This window comes from Crocuta crocuta, unplaced genomic scaffold, assembly GCF_008692635.1.
Source record: "Crocuta crocuta isolate KB4526 unplaced genomic scaffold, BGI_CrCroc_1.0 scaffold83, whole genome shotgun sequence".
Lineage (NCBI taxonomy): Eukaryota > Metazoa > Chordata > Mammalia > Carnivora > Hyaenidae > Crocuta > Crocuta crocuta.
Window position 1 is genome coordinate 6215358 of NW_027529638.1, and position 25030 is coordinate 6240387.

Sequence of the window (25030 nt, forward strand, 5' to 3'; positions counted from 1 at the left end):
AACAAAAAAAGAGATAACTCATCAACAGTAAACTTGCATGAATATACATATGAAAAGAAATTCATAAAGAAGAATAAGAACCCCAAAGAGGAGCACAGAAATGCCAGAAAGAAGAATAAACAATGGAACAGATAAATATATGGGTAAATCTAACTAAATATGATCTGAGAAATGACATCAACAACCTCTTATGGGCTCAAAAAACTGGATATAAAATTGAAAATTATGGCACAAAAGTCAAGGCAATAGTTTCAAATGACATGAAACAGCTTTCATAGCTTTGCATTTTAAAGAATTACTACATATTAATAACTGATGGTGACCATGAGTAGTTAATGGCTATTGCTCCATCATAACAAAATGTATAATAGAATTGACGGTATAACATGTGAAATGAATTGAAAATAAAACATTGTAGACATTGTTTTCCAATATAATTTACTGATGAAATCACTACTTCAAAATATGGATATCCTAGACTAGACTTGTCCAATAGAAATATAATATGAGCCTATGACCACATTAAAATGTAAAAATAAAAATATGAAAATAATCATAATAGTGTATTTTATTTAGCCCAGTATATCTGAAATATTATCACTTCAAATGTATTACATTTAAAAAATATTATTAATCAGATTTATTATACCTCCTTTTTTTTTTTTTCAAACTAAGTCTTCAAAATCCAGTGTGCATTTTAGACTTACAGCATATATCAATTTGAAACAGTCACACTGTAAATGCTCAATAGTCACATTTGACTAGTGGCTTCCATAATGCATGGCAGACATCTAGGCTGCAAGAATAGACTCTGATGGCATCTAGTTAATTTAGTCTACTGCTCCAATAAGTAGTCCAACAATATATCAGATATTAAACTCTATATTTTATTATTTTAATAAGTACATTTTTTGTTTAGAATTCCCTAGAAATTAATATAATCTCCATAGGTTCCTGAGATACAATACCATTTTGTGGTATGGGTACTGAAATAAAAAGCAATCTTTGTCTGGAATATAGCAACATCAAATTATTCAAGCACAGGCCTACTTTATAACACACACACACACACACACACACAACACACACATGCACGTGCAAACAGTACAAAGTCTAAACCACTATTGGTCATTATCATACCAATTCATATCTATTGACTGTTTACATAGGAATATTCTTAGTCCAAGCTTGCTTGTTCTACAATTTGTTTGAAAAAGCCTAAATGTTTCACTGAGATGTGACCTCACAATAAGTGAGTAGGGCATGACATTATTTTTTAGATTTCTTTGTTTGAAAAGATAGGTTAGACATTTCACTCAGCAAGATGGCGGAGAAGTAGTGAGCGCTGTGCATTTCACTCGCCCCCATCTCTCAAACAGAGAAGGCCTGAAGCCATAGAACACTGAGCTGGAAGAGTTTGGGAAGAGAAAGAGACAGAGTACACTGGGAAGGCAACCTCATAAGTGCATGAGTGCGAACTGGGGAACATAAAAACAGGCCAGGACTGGAGACATGGAGGGAGCTGAGGAAGACCCCCTCACGGGGAGCTGCAGTAAGTTGAGGGGAAAAGAAAGAGTGGCTGAAATTGCTCATAGAATTGTCCCTGGAGAAGAGAAAAACTTCAGCTCGGACGGAGACTGTTTTCACTTCTAGCTAGGGTACTGACTTTGAATTGAGTGTCCTCTGTCCCAGGCGGCATCAGGAGAAACTGCTCCCCTGCCCTTCCGGCTCAACCACCGGTGGTGGGGAAGCAGCCGACCTATGGTACTGTGTTTCTTGTGGTATCAATAAAGCACTTGGACTGGGACCTGGAAAGGAGAGAGGGTTTGGGACATAGAACACGGCCCAACTTGGCTGCACCCATGGCACAGGGAGGTCAGACCCAAGGAAGCGATTTGTGGTGCTTGGTTCCAGAGGGGACTGGGATGCTGCCATTTTGCTCCTCACAACTACCAAGGTAGGACCTCAGGGAGCGACCGGTGGGAATGCAGTGGAGGCTAAGACTTGCCTACACCAAACCACACCCATCCCCGCTAGAGAGTTGGGTTTTTTTGGTTTTTTGTTTTTTTTTTATTTACCGAAGCCAGAGGCAAGACCAACATGGATGCACTGTCACGATTAATTCAGGATCAATTCTTTCTATTCAGATATATTTTCCCCTTGTCTCACTCGTATCTCTCCCCTCTGCTGGACTGGGCACTCTGTCATTAGTTTGCTTAAACAGTCACATTTAATCCATTCTCTAGATGTATATTCTACACCTCCACCACTACCTTTCTATCTCTCTCTCTCTGGAGTAATCAGACTGTACCGTTTCTCTGAGTTACACTATCCTTGTTTCTTTCTCCTAGCCTCCTACCATATTCTCCTCTTTCTCTCTCTGAATTAAGCCTCTTAGTCTCTCTGCCTAGTCACTGCCCAATTTTGCCTTCTCCTGGCCCTGACATTTCTCTCTGTGTATATGCTCTTTCCATCAGCACTGCATACACCCTGCTCTCTATTTGTAGCTGGGAATTCTGGTTTTATACTTTTAGACTGTCCCTTGTCTTTTGGGTTTTTTTTTTCTTCTTTCTCTTATTTTCTTTTACTTTTTCCCTTTCTATTTGCTCGTTTGTTAGATTTGTCTGTGCATTTGTGTGTCTTTGTTCCCTGTGTGTTTGTCTGTTTTCTCTTCCAGGGCTACCTCAAGAAACAAGCCAAAGTACACATGGTGGAGAGTCCCAAATACCATTAAAAGTAGGGAAATAAAATAATCAAACAACAAGAGACAACAAGAGACAAAATTAAAAGAACACTTCACTTCCTGAACGGACAGGCCCTACACAGTCAATGAGCCTTCTTTAATACAGCAGTACTCTCAGGTGCAGAGTGCATAACAAGCTTTTAAAACTAACAAGAGACAGAAAGCTAGCCAAAATGACGAGATGCAAGAAATCTCCTCTAAAAAATTCCAGGAAGAAATGACATCTAAGGAACTGCTCAAAACAGATATAAGTAACATAACTGAACAAGAATTTAGAACAATAGTCATAAAATTAATTGCTGGGCTTGAAAAAGGCACGGAAGACATCAGAGAAGCTATTGCTACAAAGACTGGAGCTTAAAAACAGTTGTGATGAATTAAAAACTGTGATAAATGAGATGCATAATAAAATGGAGGCATCCAATGCACGGATTGAAGAGGCAGAGAGGGGAATAGGTGAATTAGAAGACACAATTATAGAAAAAGAGGAAGCCTAGAAAGAGAGATAAACTGATCCAGGAACACGAAAGGAGAGTTCGAGAGCTGAGTGATACAATCAAATGGAGCAATATCCAAATCATAGGAATTCCAGAAGAGGAAGAGAGAGGGAAAGGCGCTGAAGGAGTTCTTGAACAAATTATAGCAGAGAACCTCCACAATCTGGGGAAGGAAACAGACATTGAAATCCAAGAGGTACAGAGAACTCCCCTCAGATGTAACTTGAATCGATCTTCTGCACTACATATCATGGTGAAACTGGCAAAATGTAAGGACAAAGAGAGAATTCTGAAAGCATCTAGGGATAAAAGGGCCCTAACATACACAAGGGAGACCTATTAGACCTATTAGTTACAGACCTATCTACTGTAACTTGGCAGGCCAGGAAGGAATGGCAGAAAATTTTCAATGTGATGAACAAAAAAAATATGCAGCCAAGAATCCTCTATCCAGCAAGCCTGTCACTCAGAATAGAAGGAGAGATAAAAATCTTCACAAATAAATAAAAATTGAAAGAATTCATCAACCCTAGGGGTGCCTGAGTGGCTCAGTCAGTTAAGCATCCAACTTCGGCTCAGGACATGATCTCATGGTCCGTGGGTTCGAGCCCCGCATTGGGCTCTGTGCGGACAGCTCAGAGCCTGGATCCAGTTTCTGATTCTGTGTCTCCCTCTCCCTCTGCCCCTCCCCCGTTCGTGCTCTGTCTCTCTCTGTCTCAAAAATAAAATAAAACGTTAAAAAAAAAAAAAAAGAATTCATCAACACTAAACCAGCCCTGCAAGAAATCCTAAGGGGGCCTCTATGAGGGAAATGTTGCAAGAAACACAAGGTACCAGAGACACCACCACAAGCATGAATCCTACAAAGAACACAATGAGTCTAAACCCATATTGTTCAATAATAACACTCAATGTAAATGATTGGGCTAAATGCTCCAATCAAAAGCTATAGGGTAGCAGAATGGATAAAAAAACAAAAACCATCTATTTTCTGTCTATATGAGACTCATTTTAGACCTGAGGAAAACTTCAGATGAAAGTAAGGGGATGGAGAAATATCTATCATGCTACTGGAAGTCTAAAGAAAGCTGAAGTAGCCATACTCATATCAGACAAACCGGACTTCAAAGTAAAGGCAGTAACAAGAGATGAAGAAAGGCACTATATATTAAGTACAGGGTCCATCCATCAGGAAGAGGTAACAATTATAAATGTCTATGCACCGAATATAGAGGCACCCAAATACATAAAACAGTTAATCACAAACAGAAACAATCTTATGGATAAGAATGTGCTAATAGCAGGGGACATTAATACTTCATTTACAGCAATGGATAGATCAACTAGACAGAAAATCACTAAAGAAGCAATGGACTTGAATGTCACATTGGACCAGATGGATTTGACAGATATATCTAGAACTCAACATCCAGAGGTCACGGAATTCACTTTCTTCTCAAGTGCGCATGGCACATTCTCCAAAATAGATCACATACTGGGTCATAAAGCAGTGCTCAAAAAATATAAAAGAATCGAGATCATACCATGCACCTCTTCATACAATGCTATGAAACTTGAAACTAATCACAGGAAAAAGTCTGGAAAACCTCCAAAAAACATGGAGGTTAAAGAACACCCTACTAAAGAACGAATGGCCAATTAGGAGATTAGAGAAGAAATTAAAAAACTATATGGAAACAAATGAAAATACAACTATCCAAACTCTTTGGGATGCAGCAAAGGCAGTCCTAAGAGGAAAGTACATTGCACTCCAGGAACATTTCAAGAAACTAGAAAAAGCACAAATACAAAATTTAATAGCATACCTATAGGAACTAGAAGGAGAGCAACAAGAGCACTCTAAACCTAGCAGAAGAAGAGAAATAATAAAAATTAGGGCAGAAATAAAGAATATAGAATCCAAAAAAAAAAAAAAAAACANAGGGGTATTCTACCAGACATCTTCTCAAGCTATTCCAAGAAAATAGAAATCGAAGGAAAACTTTCAGACTCATTCTACAAAGTCAGCATCACTTTGATTCCCAAGCCAGAGACCCAGCAAAAAAGAGAACTACAGGCCAATATCTTTGATGAANCGTCAATGGAATAGAATAGAGAACTCAGAATTGGACCCATAAATGTATGGCCAATTCATCTTTGACAAAGCGGGAAAGAGTATCTGATGGAAAAGAGACAGTCTCTTTAACAGATGGTGCTTGGAGAACTGAGTAGCAACATGCCAAAGAATAAAACTGGATCACTGTCTTACACCATTCACAAAAATAAACTCAAAATGGATAAAGGACCTGAATGTGAGCTGGGAAACTATCAAAACCCTAGAGGAGAAAGCAGGAACCACCTCCTTGACCTTAACTGCAGCAATTTCTTACTTGACACACCTCAAAGGCAAGGGAATCAAAAGAAAAAATGAACTACTGGGACCTCATCAAGATAAAATGCTTTTGCACAGCAAGGGAAAAAATAATTAAAACTAATAGGCAACAGACGGAATGGGAAAAGATAGTTGCAAATGATATATCAGATAAAGGGCTATCCAAAATCTATAAGGAACTCACCAAACTCCACACGTGAAAAATAATCCAGTGAAGAAATGGGAAGAAGGCATGAACAGACACTTCTCCAAAGAGAACATCCAGATAGCCAACAGACATATGAAACGATGCTCAGTGTCCCTTATCATCAGGGAAATACAAATCAAAACCACACTGAGATACCACCTCACGCTGCTCAGAGTGGCTAAAATGAACAAATCAGGAGACTCTAGATGCTGGTGAGGATGTGGAGAAACGGGCACCCTCCTACACTGTTGGTGGGAATGCAAACTGGTGCAGCCCCTCTGGAAAACAGTGTGGAGCTTCCTCAGAAAACTAACACTAGAACTCCCCTATGACCCAGCAAATGCACTGCTAGGAATTTATCCAACGGACACAGGAGTGCTGATGCATAGGAGCATATATACCCCAATGNTCACCTTTTAAAGTTATCTCTTTTATCTTAGCATTAAAGACAAATCAAGAGTAGACTTTCTTGATGAATATATGATGGCTATTCCTGATCAGAATAACACTAATTTCTGCAGCATACAGAGTGGCCTCTACTAAAATATGTTAATTACTCCCTGGGGTTATAAACATAACCAATCTTTAGAATAGGGATACAAATGCATTGCTTCAAAGACAAAAAAAAATATTTGTCTCAGAGATTCCTATGAAAGATAACTTATGGATTGTAAAAATGTAGCAAAACCATGATTCACTGAGATAAGCACACTTACCATTTAGAAGATTTTACTTTGCTTCCTGGGCATTTTTGTTTGTCTTTTTGTCCTGTAGTCAAAGTGTTTTCTCTCTTGATCAGTGAGGGTTTTGGTAGGGTGACATTGAATGTCTTCTTCAAAACAGAATGTTTTAAAAATGGACTGAGCTACAGATATTCAAAGAAAAGAATAGCATATTTTAATTATATTATTCATAAACTTTGAAATATTATTTTTTATAACCCTATATGGAACTCATTATTATAAATAACTTACAGTTTATCAATACTATTTATTAATACCATACACATTTAGATTCCTAAGATTAAAATCTACAAACGTGCTTTAAAGTAAAAAATAATTACTAGTCATCAGTTTAACTAAAGCATGATTAATAGTTTTGCCAAAGGGTACACATATTTGAGTGAGACCAAAATCTTTTGTGAAATCTTGAACCATGTTTTTAAAGGAAATATATAGGTTTTTGTATATATTAATATCAAATAATCTTTATTCTCAAAATAAATTTAATTACCTTCTACCCCTGAAGGTAATATGTACCTTCTCTTAACAGTTATCATTTCAACAAATATTGATTAAATGCATATCATCTGCCCCAAACTATCTTTTGTACTCTGAACATGCAGTAACAAGATAAAGTCCATTTTACATTCACCAATTACTTACCAGTGAAACACTGAGCAAAAATCTAAACAAAGCAAAAATCTAATAACCAAAATAAATCAAGAAATAGTGTCTGATTTTCATTTCCTGTGAGGGATGTCTACTAAGTCTTTTGCAAAAAGATCACTGAAAAACAAAATTATAGAATATTCATTCATCCCATATTTATTGAAGTGACTCCTATAAAGTAGGTACCAGTTCTAACATAGTGCTATTGACATTCAACTTTTGTTTGTTCTCATGCCCTTCTCTCCAAGAACACGGTACAGTAGGTTACATAAAGAAGTTGGAATTGAGATGAGTAGTTCTGTACAAATTGTTGAGAATACTGCATTCTCAGATTTACAGTCTTCCTTGTCTGCATGTGACAGGATGAGAGTTACAGGTTTAGAGTCAGCTTCATGTAGAAGGATGATTACTAGAACTCAGTGCATTTTTGAACATGGACACTTCAAATGTCTGTGACCTTTGGAAGGCTATTTCCCCTCTCTGAACTTCAGTTTCCTCATTTTCAAAAGGAGTTAATGTCATCCACCTGATACCTACTTTCTGGGTATATTAATTGAATTAAAGTATGTAAAGTAATCTTTATTCTAGAGAAGCAATACACTTAGTGGTTAAAAGCATGAGCTTTTGGTTGGAACCCCATCTTTGCTATCTGCTTTCTGTGTGTCTTTAAGTAACTTAACCTCTCTCCCTGTGCTTTGTTTTGCACATTTAAACAATAAGGATGATAAAATAGTAACTATTTTGGAGTATTGTTTTGAGAATTAAAAGAGTTAATAGGGTTAAAACCTATCAATCCTGCCATACCAAAACATTATATACGTTTCAAGTATTATTATTATTATCATTATCTTGTATAGTGTCTCCCCAAAAGTGAATATTTACATCAAGTTACATAAAAATAAATTTTTATTCTTATAGCTAAAGAATTGTGAAACAGAGCAGGTAAAAATAGCCCTCAGTCTAGTGGTCTGCAAAACACTGAGTATTCACTGGGATATATTACTCCAGCAGTACAAAATTAAAAGGAAGATTATTTTCATGATCAAAAAACAGAGAACAGAGTCTGGAAATCCCCACACCTTGCTGTCAGAAAATATAAATTTTTCATAGATGTCCTCATATAAAAGAATTAGCAAACAGAAATATATTTATACATTTCCAATAAATACAATGCAGCATAAGGAAAATAACATTAATATGAATATAACCATAAGGGAAAAGCACTAGTATTTATTTACAATGTAAAACACTAAATAAATTTCAGGAAAAAATATAATAAAATTAGAACTAAATAAAGCGGAGGTATAAATGCCAATCATTCAAAAATTTTTAAACAGTATTTTAAATAACTATTAAATTAAAGAAAATATAAATATTTTAGAAAATAATACAAAAGAATGATGAATCAACATTCATAGAATTACAGTCATAATCCGAATGTTTCATGATTTAAAAAAGGAAAATGGGAAATTCCACTTATCCCTCCTTTCTTTCATTCATTCCACAAGTAAATATCAAGTGGCTACAACATGCCAGGCACTGTACTAGGGCCTAATGATAACAACTAAGAAGACAAACAAGACAAAAGTCCAGGCCTTGAGAAATCTACTACTAATGATCGAATGGTCAATAATATAAATGTAAAAAATAGTGATAAGAACGCTCAAGAAAAGCTACACAGAGACAAATAGGAAGTAAAGAAAAGGCAATCAGAGCTTCATTAAGGAAGTGATGATTGAACAGAAATCTGAAGGAAGGACAGACACTAGTTAGGCTATGATGAAGAGGAAGATGGAGGGAGGTAGTCCAGGCTCAGAGACCAACATAAGCAAAGACCTATAGCATGTTCTAATCACTGGAAGAAGACTAATGGGCTTGGAATGGCATAGAGGAAGAGAGGCATTGTGTAAGGTGATGAGGTAGAGGTAAGTAGGCCACATTAAGAATTTTAGTCTTTGCACTACAAGTAATGAGAGACCATTGAAGTTTACTAAAAAGAGGATGAGAGATGATTTTCTGATTTGCTTTTTGGAAAAGTTATTCATTACTACATTTTGCATCAATGTTCTTATTATACAGATATTGAGTATCATATGTATATTTATCTAATTATTGAAATAATATTGTTTCACTAATTCCAATGGGAATTATTTATTTTTATTTATCTTTTAAAATAAGAATTACTCAGCAAAAGGCTTTCCGATTAAATTACCTTCCAGAAGCAGGGAAGAGTGTACAAGTCTGATGCTCAGAGAAGAATGGGTTAAAGATGAAAATGTCCAGGTGATGTACAAATTGACTATTGAGAGAATATGGCACAAGAGAAGGATCCAGGGTCAAGCCATTAAGAACTCCCAAATTCATTGCATGCATGAGGAAGGAGTCTATTAAAGATAGGGAAATGGAGCAAGTGGGGCAATTGGAGTAACATCAGACAGTAGTGTGTCAGGGAAGTGAAGGGAAGGGCACACAAGAGAATGTACTGAGATTTCAATCCTGCTAAGAAGCCTAATAATAAGTAGACTGACAAATGTTCTTCATATTGAGAGAAAAGAAGCATAGTGATTAACTTAGTTGAGGTAAACTAAAGTGGTTATAAGCTAGATTGGAGGAAATTGAGAAGAGAAGTAAGGAAGTACAGCATTAAGGAACAGTTTTTTCAAGAAATAACTTCAGAAAAAAAAATTTAAAAAAATTAAAAAAAAGAAATAACTTCAGAAATAGGAAAGAGAAAGAAATAGCTAAGGGAAAATAAAGGTTCTGGAAATATTGATTTGTATATATTTAACAGAAGAGATTTGAACGTATTTTAAAGACAATGGAAATCATCCCATAGCAGAGAATGAGATGGATGGTGACATGTTTCAGAAAATATAGCAGCAATAAAATCCATAGCCTAAGATGCATGGAAGTATGGTACTAGATGGAAAAAAAGGAATAATCTTCTATTGTAATAGTTGAAAAGGATTAAAAGATACATACAAACATATATAAATTTATAAATTATCTAAAATGTAATTGAGGGAAACTCCCATCTGATATCTTTTTGTTTGCTTTTCTCTATAAGTGGCTTCAAATGTTCCTCTTACTCATATTCTCATGGAAATGACTAAGGAAATATATGATTACAGAAAACCATGTGTGAATATTGAAAAACAGAGATGGGACATATATCCGATGAAAGAATTACTGATAGATATAATAGTGATGGGAATAGACTGAAGGGGGATTTAAAGGGCTGCTGATTTAAGCCTCCTATCTCCCATCTTCAGCAAAATCCCAAGAAAAAATGCTGACATTCAGCATTTTGTCATTTTTGATCTAGAAATGAAGAAGTTGTATGATATTGTTGGGAATGAAATACTGGAATCCATACAGTTTTGAGAGGCCCCAAGTTTCCCTCCTAGCACAGTACATAGAACAAACTTAGAAATGAGCATGGCCAATTTTATTTCTGGCTTTAGAAGTCAGACAGAAGAAAATATATTACTATGCCTGAATTTGGGGTAGAAGTAGAGTGGAGGCTTTAGAGCGGATGGAATAAATGAAATTCTAATTATACTTTCTATACCTTTCCCCAAAGGTTTCTGGACCCCAAAATTGAAACTCCACCTAAAAAAGATTTAGAGAGGTGGTATGGTAGCAGATATTATAAAATAACATAAATCTATATATTTGAAACAATGTGGCTCAAGCCCAAAAACAGGTGTAAATTCAGTGGGAAAGTAGCTTGCTAGGCTTAAAATAAACATAGGCATTTAGCATATGGTAAAATTAGCATTTGAAGTCAACAGGAAAAGGATGTACTCAAACGTTATTGGTACTGGAATAAATTGGAATAATCAGACTTTTAAAAAGTAAATGACTATCATAAATATAAAGATATGAAATATCATATCTTCACATTATGGGCTCATGCAAACTTAAATGTTTAAATGTTGTTTTTAAAGTGGAGAATTAGAATAAATAGAAGAAAAGATAAGTTATATCAGGCCTAGGATTTTATTTTTAGGAAAGTATTCTGACTCTTTACAAATTAGTATCTGAGATGATTTTTATTGTATTGTTTTATATGAGAATGCCAATAAAGTCTTTAAATTTCTAGAAAGAACTTCTGATAATGTTTTGTAAATTACTCTCAATATAGGAAAAAGATAGAATGCTGCCATGGTCATTTTATGAAGTTAAATATATGCTTCTAAAATATGGCTGCCATTCACTCTCCNGGCTGCCATTCACTATCAAAAAATATGTGCACTATCCAACATCAAGAGTTCCTATAAAGCTACAATAATTAAGATAATGTGATATTGATGAAAGAGGAGATAAAGAGATAAATGGAACAAAATAAAGAGCTCAGAAAAAAATCCACACAAATACAGTCAACTGATCTTTGACAAAGGAGCCAAGACAATACAATTGAGCCAAGACTACCTTTTCAATAAATAGTGCTGGACCAAGTGGATATTCAAGTGCTCAAAAATAAATCTAAACACAGACTTTATACCCTTCACAAAAAATGAACTAAAAATGGATCATAGACCTAAATGTAAAATGCAAAAATATAAAATTCCTAGAGGATAATATAGGGGAAAATATCTAGTTGACCTTGAGTTTGGCAGTAACTGTTCAGATACAACACCAAAAGCATGACCCATGAAAGAAATAATTGATAAACAAGCTTGAATTAAAAATTTAAAAAAAAAATTCTACTCTGTCAAAGATACTGTCCAGAAAATGAGAAGACAAACCACAGATTGGGAGGATTTGCAAAAGACATATGTGATAAAGAACTATCATCCAAAACATATGATGAGCTCTTGATACTGAACAATCTGATTTAAAAATGGGCAAAAGATCTGAACAGACATCTCAGCAAGGAAAATGGACAGATGGTATATAAGCATGTGAAAGACGTTCAACACCATTTGTCACTAGGGAAATGTAAATTAAAACAAGATGCCATTACATACCTATGCAGATGGCCAAAATTCAAACCACTGACATCACCAAATGTTGGTAAGCATGCGGTGCCACTGGAACTCACTCATTACTGATCAGAATGTAAAACTGTATTGCCACCTTGGGAGAGAGTTGGTGGTTCACACAAAACTAAACATACTCTTGCCATACAGTCTACATTCCTTGGTATTTACCCAAATGAGTTGAAAAGTTCTGTCTACAAAAGACTTGCACACAGATGTTTATAGCAGCTTTGTATATAATTGTCAAAACTTGGAAACAACAAAAATATCCTCCAGTAGGTGAATGAATAAACTGTGGTACATCGAGACAATGGGATATTATTTGGTGTTAAGAAGAATCAATTATCAAGCCATGAAAAGCAATGAAGGAACCTTAAATGCATTCTAGCTGACAGAAGCTGAGCTTAAAAAACTACATAATGTGTAACTCCAACTATATGACATTCTGGAATCACAAGACTATGGAGACAGTAAAAAGATAACTGGTTACCAGGGATTAGTGGGAAGTAGGGATGAATAAGTAGAATACAAAGGAATTTTTAGAGCAGCGAAACCATTCTGTGTGATACCATGATGGTAAATACATGTTATTAACACTTGTCCAAACCCATACAGTTTACAGCAACAAAAGTGAACCATAATGTGAACTATGAACTTTGGGTGATAATGATGTGTCAGCATAGGTTCGCTAATTGTAATAAAAGTCATCCTGTGCTGCAAGATGTTGATAGTGAGGGAGGCTGGGGTGGGGCAGGGAGTATATGGGACCTCTCTGCATTTTCCACTTGATTTTGCTATGAACAGAACACTGCTCTAAAAAAAGTCTATTAAAATATGTGGAGTGATTCTGAAATTCATCTGGAAGAGTAGACAAGAAAGAATAGATTGGTAAAGTTTTAATAATAACAATAATAAGCTTGCCCTGTTATAAATTAAACAATTCAAATAGCCATAATGATTAAAATAGAGGTATACTTGCATGCTATTTGACAAATGTTTGGATGGAAACTTTTTATTAAATTCAAATGTTGCCATGTCCTATATATTTCCATTCTAAACTCTAAGTTGTCAAACATTTGTAAATGTAATCTCATCTCATCTCTTTAATATAGGTTAAAAAAAATAAGACATTTATGGTAAATTGTTCAAGAATACATCTATATGTTATTACCACTGAGGATGGTATGAAATGTAAAATAAATGGTTAAAAATCACTAATACTGCAAATAAGTTGCAGAAGAAAATGATAAAGAAGTACACGAAGAGAGACAAATTAGGTCTCGAAAAGACTAAAAAGCTAGACTCTAAATTAAACATTAAATCTTAAACTATGACATTTGAGAAATGGGGTGATGTTAACAGGAAGCTAGAGAGAAACAAAATTTAATGGCTCAAATAACCAGGCTGAAGAGGTGACAATGATCGAAGAGCTAAACTTTCACAATCATTACACTGTTGGGTGAAAGAATGAAGCACATAATCATATGTTCTTAACTGTGCATAACATCTTCTAATTAACAGCTTGCTTTCTCTTGAATCCTAGGCAAGCGAGAGAAATACAAAGACTGCCATCCTTGCTTTATAGAAATGAAAACAGTTATTTAGTATTCCAAGCATTTTCCACCTGAAGATAGCATGAATATGAGATGGCTCTTAAGTGTATTTGATCTGCATTGAAACCATGTTCAGACTGTGGCTTTCAGAATACAAAAGTATCTGAAACTACTCCTCCACAGCAAAGAGTCAAGTAATGTCCACTTAGACTTTTATATTCTGTGTTCTATGGTTTGCAAAGCTGATTTAAAATTAATCTGAACTAAAGAACAACTTATATATGTCATTTCATGGGAATTATGATGAATACATTTGAAATTTGAATTACAATTGAGGTAAAGTCAATACAATGTTAAAAGCTGTGTTTTCTTTCTCAAACTCATAATGAAATAAAAGTTAAAATGGCTCCATTCTAATTTGTCATAGTTTTCATGAAATTATAAATAATATGGTATCTATTCATTATGTGAAGTAAAACACATTGTTTAGGACATTTTAGTCACAAGGAGTGTTTTTATTCTTACATTTGGTAGGATAGCAACTGTTGTATTTTTTCTGGGGTGCCTAATGTCAAGCCACAGTGGGATATTAAAAACACAAAGTGTGTTACATTGTTTCCTGTCAGAGGGGGATGAGATGACAATGAGCTGATAACTTCTATAATAGTGATTATAGGTATGCACTTAGAATAAAGAAGCAAGTGTTGAAATTAAGTCTACTGAATCATAGCTTCGAAAAGGTCAATGTCCTGAAAGACTGAGGAACTAGTTTAGATTAAAGGAGACTAAACAAGCACTGTTTATTTAATCTGTTATTAAAGACAACAGATGATCCTGGATGTAGCAAAATTAGAATAAGGACTGTATTATAGATAATGGTATTGCCATTATAGATGTAAAATTTGCAGGATTTGATCATTGTTTTATTGTTACATAGGAGAATATCTTTGTTGTCAGAAGATATGTGCTGAAGTATTTAAAGGTAAAATATTGTGATAACTGGTAAGTTCAAAAGGTTACATAATATGTAACTTCAAAACAATAATAATAATGTAGAAATAAGTGTGGATATACATGTGTGAGAGTGAGTGTGTAAGAGAGAGACAGAGACAGAGAGATAGATAAAAAGAGAGAGAGAACACAAATGATACCATATGCCAACAATTGATATTTGGAGTTGGATTTTTTTCAAAATAAATGTTGAAACAAAATTCAAACTCAAAACATACTCTCTTTTCTATGACTCCCAGTGTTCAACTGTCCTTTTGCTAATATCCAGGTTATAATTCCTCCTCCCCTGCAATCAGGAGTCCTCTGTCCGCTATTCAATCTCACACCATGTGCTTCAAAGGATACCTCTTTTTCACAGTATCAGCTTTCATGTTAGACAGGCTCAGATTTATCTTTCTCCTAGAGATTTGTAAAAATCTATATTATTGGGCTCATTGGGTCCTCCTAACCAGAGTTCACTCAAGTCTGTTTGAATTGACTCCATCCACCCCTTGTAAGTACTGGAGAGAAGTTTGTGATTTCTATTGCCTGTTGGTCTTGTTAAATAGCACGGTCCTTTGATATTTTTTCTTTCAAATAATTAGAGAATGAAGATTAAAGCAACACTATTTAAAGAATAAAGCAAGTTTCATTTACTAAGTATATAGGAAGGAATAAAGGGATGGAAGAGAGGAGAAGAGGGAGAACGACAATGAGTCAGAAAAAGAGAGAGGGAGAGTACGGATGATATATGTTAGCAGCTGACATACATAGTCATTCTACCTCGTCAGTACTTAACACCATGCCAAAGCACTTCACGGTCGGGTGACAGGTAACTGGATTACACACTTACCCCAGAAAATTACCTACAGTATTTGTAGAAGGAAGTATTATTTTTTCCTCTTTTGTCAACCGCACAACCACATCTACCCACCTCCCTGCATCTATACCTCTGATGTCTCTACCTTGAGTAAGTAAGGAACCCCATTTAGGATTTCAACGTTGCTCCCAAACCCAATACTTCATAGCCTCTCTCTCTCTGCCTTTTCTACTTATTAAACTTAATATTATATATTTTATTTTGTACCTTGCTTTATTTCTTATCTGACTTAGTAGAAGTAGTTTTTGTCTGTCTTGTTCTGTACTACTTACAACTGTGCCTGACACGAAAACCTGAGAGGTTTACTTTCTGTTTGTTTTAAAATTCTGAGGACTTCAGGTCCTCATCCACTTCTGGAAAATTCTCAGGTAAGATTATTTGGGTATCTCTTCTCCATTTTCTTTATTTCCTTTTTTCCTGAAATTCATATTAGACATGTGTTTAACCTTAAATATTCTCTACACGTTTAAGTAAATGTTTATTAAAGCCTGGAGAAAAATGCACAATAAGTATAATATAATGAATATTCAATTCTTCTGGGTGTTTAAACAGCACCCAGATCAAGAAATAAAACATTCCCAGTCTTTCAGAAGGCTCATATACGCCCCTGCCCTGTCACAGATCCCCATATCCACCATGGAGTCTGCCGGTCACAAGTATCCTGACTTCTAAGACCGTTATAAGATCATCTTTGCCTGATTCTAAACTTTACATAAACGGAATCACATAGAGGATCCCCTTCTGTGTCTGGCTTCATTCCTTCAACATTATGCTTATGATATGGATTAAGGTGGTTGTGTATGACATTCATTCTGATTCTCTTTTGCATTCTATTTTGTCAGTATACCACAATGTATTTAATCCATTTCTATTTCTGATGGCCATTTATAAGTTGTTTCCAGATTTTAGCAATTATATATAGTGCTGCGACCCATCATCATACATGTCACTTGGTACACATATGTATACATTTCTGTTAGTTATATACCTAGAAGAGTAACTGCTGGATCATAAACTATCTGTACTTTAAGTTTTACAGAATCTACCAAAGAGTTTCCAAAGTATATGAGTTTCATTTTCCATTTACCACATCTTTTCCAAGATCTGATTACCTTGTTTCCCCAACCTTATCCATGCTAATGGGAATGAAGAAGTATAGTGTTGTAATCAATTTGGTTATCACTTATGATGAAATGGAATACTTGTTCATATATTTATGACCATTTGGATATCCTCTCTTTTTTAAATCATTTTATTTTATTTTATGTTTATTTATTTATTTATTTATTTTTTGAGAAACACAGAGTGTGAGGAGGGGAGGGTCAGAGGGAGAGGGAGACACAGAATTAAAAGCAGGTTCCAGGCTCTGAGCTGTCAGCACAGAGCCCGACGTGCGGCTTGAACTCACGAACTGTGAGATCATGTCCTGAGCCAAAGTCAGCCGCTTAACCAACTGAGCCACTCAGGCGCCCCGTCCTCTCTTTTTAAAAATGTGGTTAATCAGGGCACCTGGGAAGCTCAGTTGGTTAAGTGTTGGACTTTGGCTCAGGTCATAATCTCACAGTTCATGGGTTCAAGCCCCTCATGGGGCTCTGTGCTGACAGCTCAGAGCCTGGAGCCTGTTTCAGATTCTGTGTCTCTCTCTCTCTGTTCTCTCCCCTTCCTGCTTTGTCTCTCAAAATAAATAAAAAGGTTTAAAAATTTTAATGTCTCTGTTTCAAGTCTTCTGTCCATTTTAAATCAAGGTATCCACCTCTTTTTCATGTGTGGATGTGTAGAAGTTTGTTTCCAGATGTATGTGTTACAAGTATCTTCACTCTTTTCTGTGACATGTGTTTTCATTCTTTTAGTGTTATCTTTCAATCGAAATAATTTCTAAATGTTAATTTTATCCAGTTTATCACTTTCTGTTATTAGTTACCATTTATAAGTCTTGGCAAAGAAGTATTTGACTAGCTCAAGCTCATGAAGATAGTCCTATATCTTCTTTTCTAGAATCTTTTCTTAGATTTATAATACCTCTGAAATAGATCTGATATGTGATGGAAGATAGCAGTCAAGATTCCCTGCATGAGAAGCCAGTTGAATGAGCATTGTTTACTGATAAGACTGACTTTTCCCACTGTACTACATTATCATAAAGAGGAGTCTATTTGTAAGATGTGTCTTTTCTTACATTTGTCTCTTTATTTCCTACACTATTTTACCTACAGTAGCTTTTGTAGGTAAAATTTTTGTACCAAACCTGATATTTGGTATGTATATCTTCTAGCTACATTCTTATTCCTCATTGCTTTGGCTATCAATTTCCATGTGAATTTTCAAATCAGCATGTCAGTTTCCACACACAAACTGCTGAGATTTTTTATTGGGATTACATTAACTTTAAAGATCAATTGGGAGAAAACTGACTCAAAATACTTAGACTTCCACTTTGCAAACATATGTTTCAATTTATTTGATTCATTCCTAATTTTTCTCAATAATTTTTATAGTTATCTGTTTAGAGATCTTGCTTATCTTTCATTAGATTTTTTATATTTTTATATATGTTTCAAGTCTTTATTTCATGTACCCTATATATTTTTTTTAATATTTTTTTTATTTATTTCTAAGAGAGAGAGAGAGACAGCATGAGCAGGGGAGGGTCAGAGAGAGAGGGAGTCACAGACTGAAACAGGCTCCAGGCTCTGAGCTGGCAGTCAGCACAGAGCCCGACGCGGGGCTCGAACCCACGAACCGCGAGATCATGACCTAAGCGAAAGTCGGATGCTTAACCGACTAAGCCACCCAGGCGCCCCATGTACCCTATAATTTCTGATGTCACTGAAATTGTGACCATCTGTTGCTGATATCTATAATATAATTTATTTTGGTTCATTAACTTTGCTAAATTATTTATTTATTAATGTGGCTTATCTGTAGACATTTTGGACTTTTCAAATGCATGTTATCTGCAAATGGTTGCAATTTTATTTCTTCTTTCTAATATTTGTACTCTTAATTTCTTTTTTATTCTGCCCCTTATTGTATTGACTAAGAATTCCAGTAGTAGGCCAAATAGCATTGGTTATAACACTGGCTATAAATAGGGAATCAGAACATACGACCCTAAAATATGTCACTTTGGCATATTGGTTAGGAATAGCAGATGCGGGAAGGGCTCACTGCATTTCTCCTTTTTACCTAAAATCAGGTTATAAATTTCCCATGAGAAAGGTGTCCTCCCTGTACCAGGAAGAGAGGAATATCCTTATTATCAGTGACAGAAATGAATCTGTACAAACAAACCTTACTAAAATAACCTTATCCTCCATTAGTTTTCTCAATATATTTTCCAGTCACTTTCCCACAATTTACTGCACCTAGCCCAAACCCCTTTTTCTTTCGTCTTGTCATATCTTCATGATTTATCCCTCTTTGTTAAAATGATATATAAGAATCCTTTCTTTGGAGTATTCATTTCCTTCCATGAATACCCCCCCCATGTCACATAGAAATATTAACAACAAATAAAATGTATATGCTTTTTCTCCTATCAATCTGTCTTTTGTCAGTTTAATTCACAGGCTCCAGCAAGAATATCAGAGGATAGAGGGAAAGTCTCCTTTACTAGTCCACTTGAGTCATTCCCTATCATGGATGAAGAGCTTTCAATAGCTCAGCAGTAAGTATGGCTTTTAAAAAAAATTCTTTATTGGATTATGGAAGTTTACTTTTATCTCAATTTATTGAGAGTGTTTACGATAAATGCACACAAATGGTATCCAGCTTTTTCTCAGTCTATTAACATGTTCACATGTTTTTTCACCTTTTTCTGTTTTTAAATGTGGTAAATTACAATTCTCATATTTTATTCTTGCTACTGTTGTTTTTCTGGAATATTCTCCATGTTTTCAAGAAGTTTTAAAAAATATTTTCCATCATCTCTCTGAATTATATTCTGATTCCTCATATCTATTCATTACTCCCTTCATTCCTCAATTGTGTCTAGCCATTACAATTTTTGATTTAAATGAATTTATGTATATGTGTACATATACATTCCAGAAACTTTATTGATGTTTCATAAACACTTTATTTAAAGGAAATTTTAGGTTTACAGAAAAGTTGCCAAAGATAACACAAACAGTTCCCACATACACCACATCTACTTCTCCCTATTGCTATTATCTTACATTAATATATTTGTTATCATTAATGAACCAATATTGATGCATTATTATCTACTAAGACCATGTTTATTCAGTTTTCCTTAATTTTCACCTAAATATACTTTTTCTATACTAGAATCTTATTTAGAATATCATATTATATTTAATAGCCATGACTTTGTGTGACTTCACAGCTCACTCCTTTCTCTGATAAATATTTTTCAATTATGTAGATGTATCAATTTGTTTTTTCATTCACCTATTGAATGACATCTTGGTTTCTTTAACAATTTGGCATTCATACATAAAACTGCTTTAAACATTTGTGTGCAGGTTTTTGCATAGACATTGGTTTCAGATCAGCTGAGTAAATACCTAGGAGCATGATTTCTGGACTGTATGGTAAGACAAGGTTTAGCTTTATAAGGAACTGTCAAATAATCTTCCAAAGTGCTACTTTGTACCATTCTGTATTCCCACCAGGAGTAAATTCTGTTTGTGTCCATGTTGCTCTAGATCCTCCCCAGGAATATGCATTGCCAGTGTTTAAATTTCAGTCATTTTAATAGGTGTATAGTGGTATCTTACTGCTGTCTTAATTTGCATTTCCCTAATAACAAATAATATTGGGCATATTTTTACATGTTTATTTGCCCTGCCCACTGTGCCTGGTATGCATTACTACATAATAGTGGTAATAAATAGTGGATGAATAGAATTATTTCAGAGAATAATTGCAAGGAATAAATGCATTATAACATAGGCATATATTAATAGTCATAAAAGGTCATGTTTATGTCCATTCTATAACTCTATAATAACTATAGCCTTCTTAACACATGCACCCTTTATTTAAAAAAGTCAACTATATTTTTCTGTGCCTCATTTTTCTTCAGCTGTGATAATGTTTTATAATTGCATCAGGCAAGGACCTTTCCCTGGTGAGTAGAACTTTTACTGTGGAAAAAGCTCTGGGCTTGTTTCTCAATGGTTACTCTCCTTACTAGATTTCTTTTTTTTTAAATATTTTATTTATTTTTGAGAGAGACAGAAGCAGAGTACGAGCAGGGGAGGGGCAGACACACACACACACACACACACACACACACACACACACACACACACACACAAGTAGGCTCCAGGCTCTAAGCTGTCAGCACAGAGGCTGATGTGGGCTCAAACCCATGAACCAGGAAATCATGACCTGAGCTCAATAGGACCAACTAAGCCACCCAGGTGCCCCTCCTTACTAGATTTCTAAAGGAATCTTTCTAAGATCCTCACAAGAAGAATAAGGTGGTGAAGTAATTGGAGAGAAAGCCCATGAAAGTGTGGCACCCCATTAAGCTTGCATCCCACAGAACTTTCATTTTCAGGCTAGTGCACTCTCCGCCTCCAGCAATTTGTTGCACCTACCATTTAAGCATTCCCACCAGTTTATGGCTACAGTGGCTTCTGTTCCAGGTTAGTAAATCTTAGTTCCTGTATCTCTCTGGATGTGCCCATCCCTTTAGATATCAGAGTGGACGTTGTCCCGGCAACTCCAGTTTTCAGATGGATCTAAGTAAAGCCTGGTTTTCACTTTGTTCAGCCTCTTCTTGAAGACAGGAGCGATGGTAAACATGCGCTACATGTATTAGAGCCGAAACCAGAAATCCATGGGTATTTTTAAAATCTTTGTGTCTGTGTGCTTCCCAGATTTTTCATCTTTATTTTTATTAAATCATATTATTCATGTGTATTTGATAGTCTCTATCAGATTGCTTTATCATATATTCTTGAGTTTGGTAATTCTCCTGCTGTTTAGATATGTTTATTCTCCCTTATAGAGGTTTGTGATGTTTTACTGTTAACTAATTTTTCAGAAGTTAAGGAAGAAAAATCTGTTCAAAACTGAAAATAATCCTACAGAAAAGTCTTGTGGTTGCTTTTACAGGATTTTAGGGTTTACAAGATGCAAAGTTTAAAAATAATTATTTATATCTATTTATTATTATACCAAAAGTTAATGAAAAGTGAGCCCACACCTATAGTTTATGGGAGGCCTATGATTTATATTTCTCCTATTAAATACTCAGCCATCCCCACCTCCAGTCCCAAAGTTGGAGAGCCTATCTCTGGGCTTGAAACTTTCATGAGCTTATACAGCCATTCTGAGTAAATAATTGATAGAAGCTGGGACTCACCACCATTAGTTTAGTTTGAAATATCTGCTTTGTTTCCTAATCATCATGCTATGCATTCCTTTTGGATTTATTGTGCTACTGCTGCTTGCTTGTTTTTGTGTTACATAGCAATGGTTACACTGACTATATACAATGCAAGGATTTCCCCAAGGCTATTGAAACCTTTCAAAAACATATTTTAGGGGCTGCATAATATGCCACTGTGGCTAGGTCAATATGTAATTGATAGTGCTTTCAGTTTTTCACTTTTAAAATAGATGATTAGACATAAACTTACTGAGCCGGAGGGAACCATATTTTGAGCTTTTTGAGGCCTGATTCATACTGCTATCTTCCTCATCATATACTTCTATTATTGTGTATTTTTCTGAACAAAAATTTTTGCTAATTGTAGCGTCATCTAGTTCTTTTAGTGATTTTGCTTTGATTACTAGTATAGGGAAGCCTAAAGTTTACCTTTACCTAATTGTAGTTTCTTTCAGCTAGGCCTTAGAATTAAGTTTACCTAAGACAGATTAATAGAGGAAAGCCATATACATTTATTTAATACAAGTTTTGCATGACATGGGGGCTATCATAAGAAGTGAAGAGGCCCCCTCCCCGAACTGGAGAAACCTACAGGCTTTTACATTAGGTGGAACAGAGAGACAATTGCAAAAAAGTAACTAAAATATATGGAGAGGCTAAAGGAGGGTAAGAATTATTTTAACAAGGTCTGTTTCTATAGTATTCTTTTAGTCTCAACTTCTTGTCCTTGATGATAAGAATGTTACTTTCCTTTTGGTATAGGAGGAACATCTTTCACATTAGAATTTCATCTCCTGCTTTTATAAGAAAGGAAAGAGTGGTTTTCTTGTATTTGCCATTTTTTTAAGAGCAGTTAATTAAAAATAGTCAAGATGCGAGAGCGGTATGATTTTGGGTTGTGTTTTAGTGCTCCTTCACACGTAATGGAAATACTTTTATATTTCTTTTAACTCTTAGTGGAAAGGTTAAAAGCATGTTCTCTGAAACCATACTTTCTAGATTTAGAACTAAGCACTGCTTCTTAATACTTTTATGAATGGAAATAAAGCCCTGATTTCTTTTTCCACTGATGGGAAGGAGCCAGTTCTTGGAAGACAGCTGGGCACAGAGTAAAAGTTTCCATATCTGCTAGTATCTGTGGTATTTGATGATAATATTTTTCTACTTCTTTTTGAAGATCCTAAGTCTGTTTGTTTACTTTTCATACAAAAGTTTTTACCTTTGAGATGGATAAGTCTATCACATTTGTCTTTTGTAGGGTTCTTCCACTGCTTTTATGGCTATATTTTTCACACCCTCCTAGAGTTTAAAAAATCATCCAAAAAGTATATAAACACCATAGTAAAAATGTTAGAATGAAAGTGAGCTGCTTGAATAAAAAAGGAAACCGGTGATCTTTTCTCATGTCCTTTCAGAAGACTAGATCATAGATTATTGAATGCCATAAATCATGCATTCAAGTGTGAAATAGGATTACCTTATAAGTTGAGAAGTAGTTATAGAGTTTGTTAAAGATATTTGCAATAGACTTTTTAGCACCCATGCTGGTATAGTCAAAACCCACAAATGTGTGAAGAAAAAAAATAGTTAACATTTTAGTGACATTTTTTAAAAGTTCACAACATTCAAAAGAAATATTATAGCTGAGAAATGGAAAATGACTAAGTTATCTCCAGTAACTGAAAAAGGTCATAAGAATTGCATAGCCACTGAATTTAACCCCATCTTATGGGAAAGCCTTAACCAGACAGTGCTTTGACATTATTACAGATGGAAATTATAAGTGAGAATCACTGAAAATATTCAAACTCTTCGCATATAATCATTTTTAGTTTTAACGGCAACTATAAAAGAAATTTTTCATTTTAAAATTATATGATAAAAAGTATATGATTAAAAGAATATAAAATACTTTAAGTTGTATAAAAGCATACACATAGTTACATATTACTATAACCAAATATTCTTCTTTTTCATATAGAAAAAAATTCCAAAAGTATCATCATTAGTTCACTAATGATGAAAATAGAACAGATTCACTAGATAGGTGATTCACTAACAGACGTTTTCGACTTTAAAATAAATCACATGTATAATGGCAGTAAGAATTCATTTTACATACATATAGTACTCATATAAATCTCACATATTATTAATAAAGTGATATTTAAAATCTATTGAAAGGAAACCAGTCTGTTAATTGATTATATTAAGAATGGAATTAGAAGGGGCTGCCTGGGTGGCTCAGTTGGTTAGGCTTCCAACTCTTGATTTCGGCTCCGGTCATGATGTCATGGGTTCATGAGACGAAGCTCCAAGTCGGGCTCAGCACTGACAGCATGGAGCCTGCTTGGGACTATCGCTCTCCCTCTCTTTCTGCCCCTCCCCTACTCACACTCACTCTGTCTCTCTCTCTCTCTCTCTCAAAACAAATAAACATTTAAAACAATTTAATTGGAGGAAAAAAATGAAAAAAAACTGATAAATAGGTTAAAAAATCTAGGCTGTTTTGGTGTCTAGGTCAGGAGATAAATGTAAACTCAGAATAGACACAAAATAATCAGATTGTGATCAAGGAACACTGCCAAGAACTCTATACTAAATAAAAGACATCCCATGGGTCAAAGAAGAATATGGCTGATGCTGTTATTGAAACTGTGTTGCAATTTTTTTAAAGCTAGAACTTTGTGTACTCTAGTACAAATAGATTCTCTGCATGGTAAGGCATTTGGAAGACTGTGGATGACAGATAATAGGCATTATGTTCTCTCTAAAAGAAGAAAGTAAGGTGATAGGAAAAAGAGGCATCGCATATGTAAATGATTATTCTATGAATTCTCTTAAACATTAATCTCATGATTAAATTCTACTTTAACAGCTTGTCCTTAATGTCTTATATAAACATGTAAACTAAAAGTAAAGCCACTATATCTAGCTAAATGTTGATAAGACTCTAAGAAAGTAATGTATAAAATATTTTTGCAAAACATTTTGGGTTTTGTTTTTTAGTTTTTGTGGGCTTTTTTTTTTTTTTTTTTTTTTTAA

General features: G+C 34.8%; 1 protein-coding gene and 1 pseudogene across 3 annotated transcripts in view; one reads left to right on the top strand and one right to left on the bottom strand.

Annotated features, from left to right (window-relative positions):
- The window catches only part of STPG2 (sperm tail PG-rich repeat containing 2), a 506065-nt gene that overhangs the window by 2356 nt on the left and 478679 nt on the right, over positions 1–25030 (bottom strand). For all 3 annotated transcript variants that reach the window (XM_077762315.1, XM_077762314.1, XM_077762317.1), the window contains one exon: positions 6536–6684. In XM_077762315.1, the coding sequence (XP_077618441.1) occupies positions 6536–6684 (149 nt within the window). The remainder of the gene's footprint in view (positions 1–6535; positions 6685–25030) is intronic.
- Positions 22858–25030, top strand: part of LOC144230131 (large ribosomal subunit protein eL8-like) — a 21384-nt pseudogene continuing 19211 nt past the window's right edge.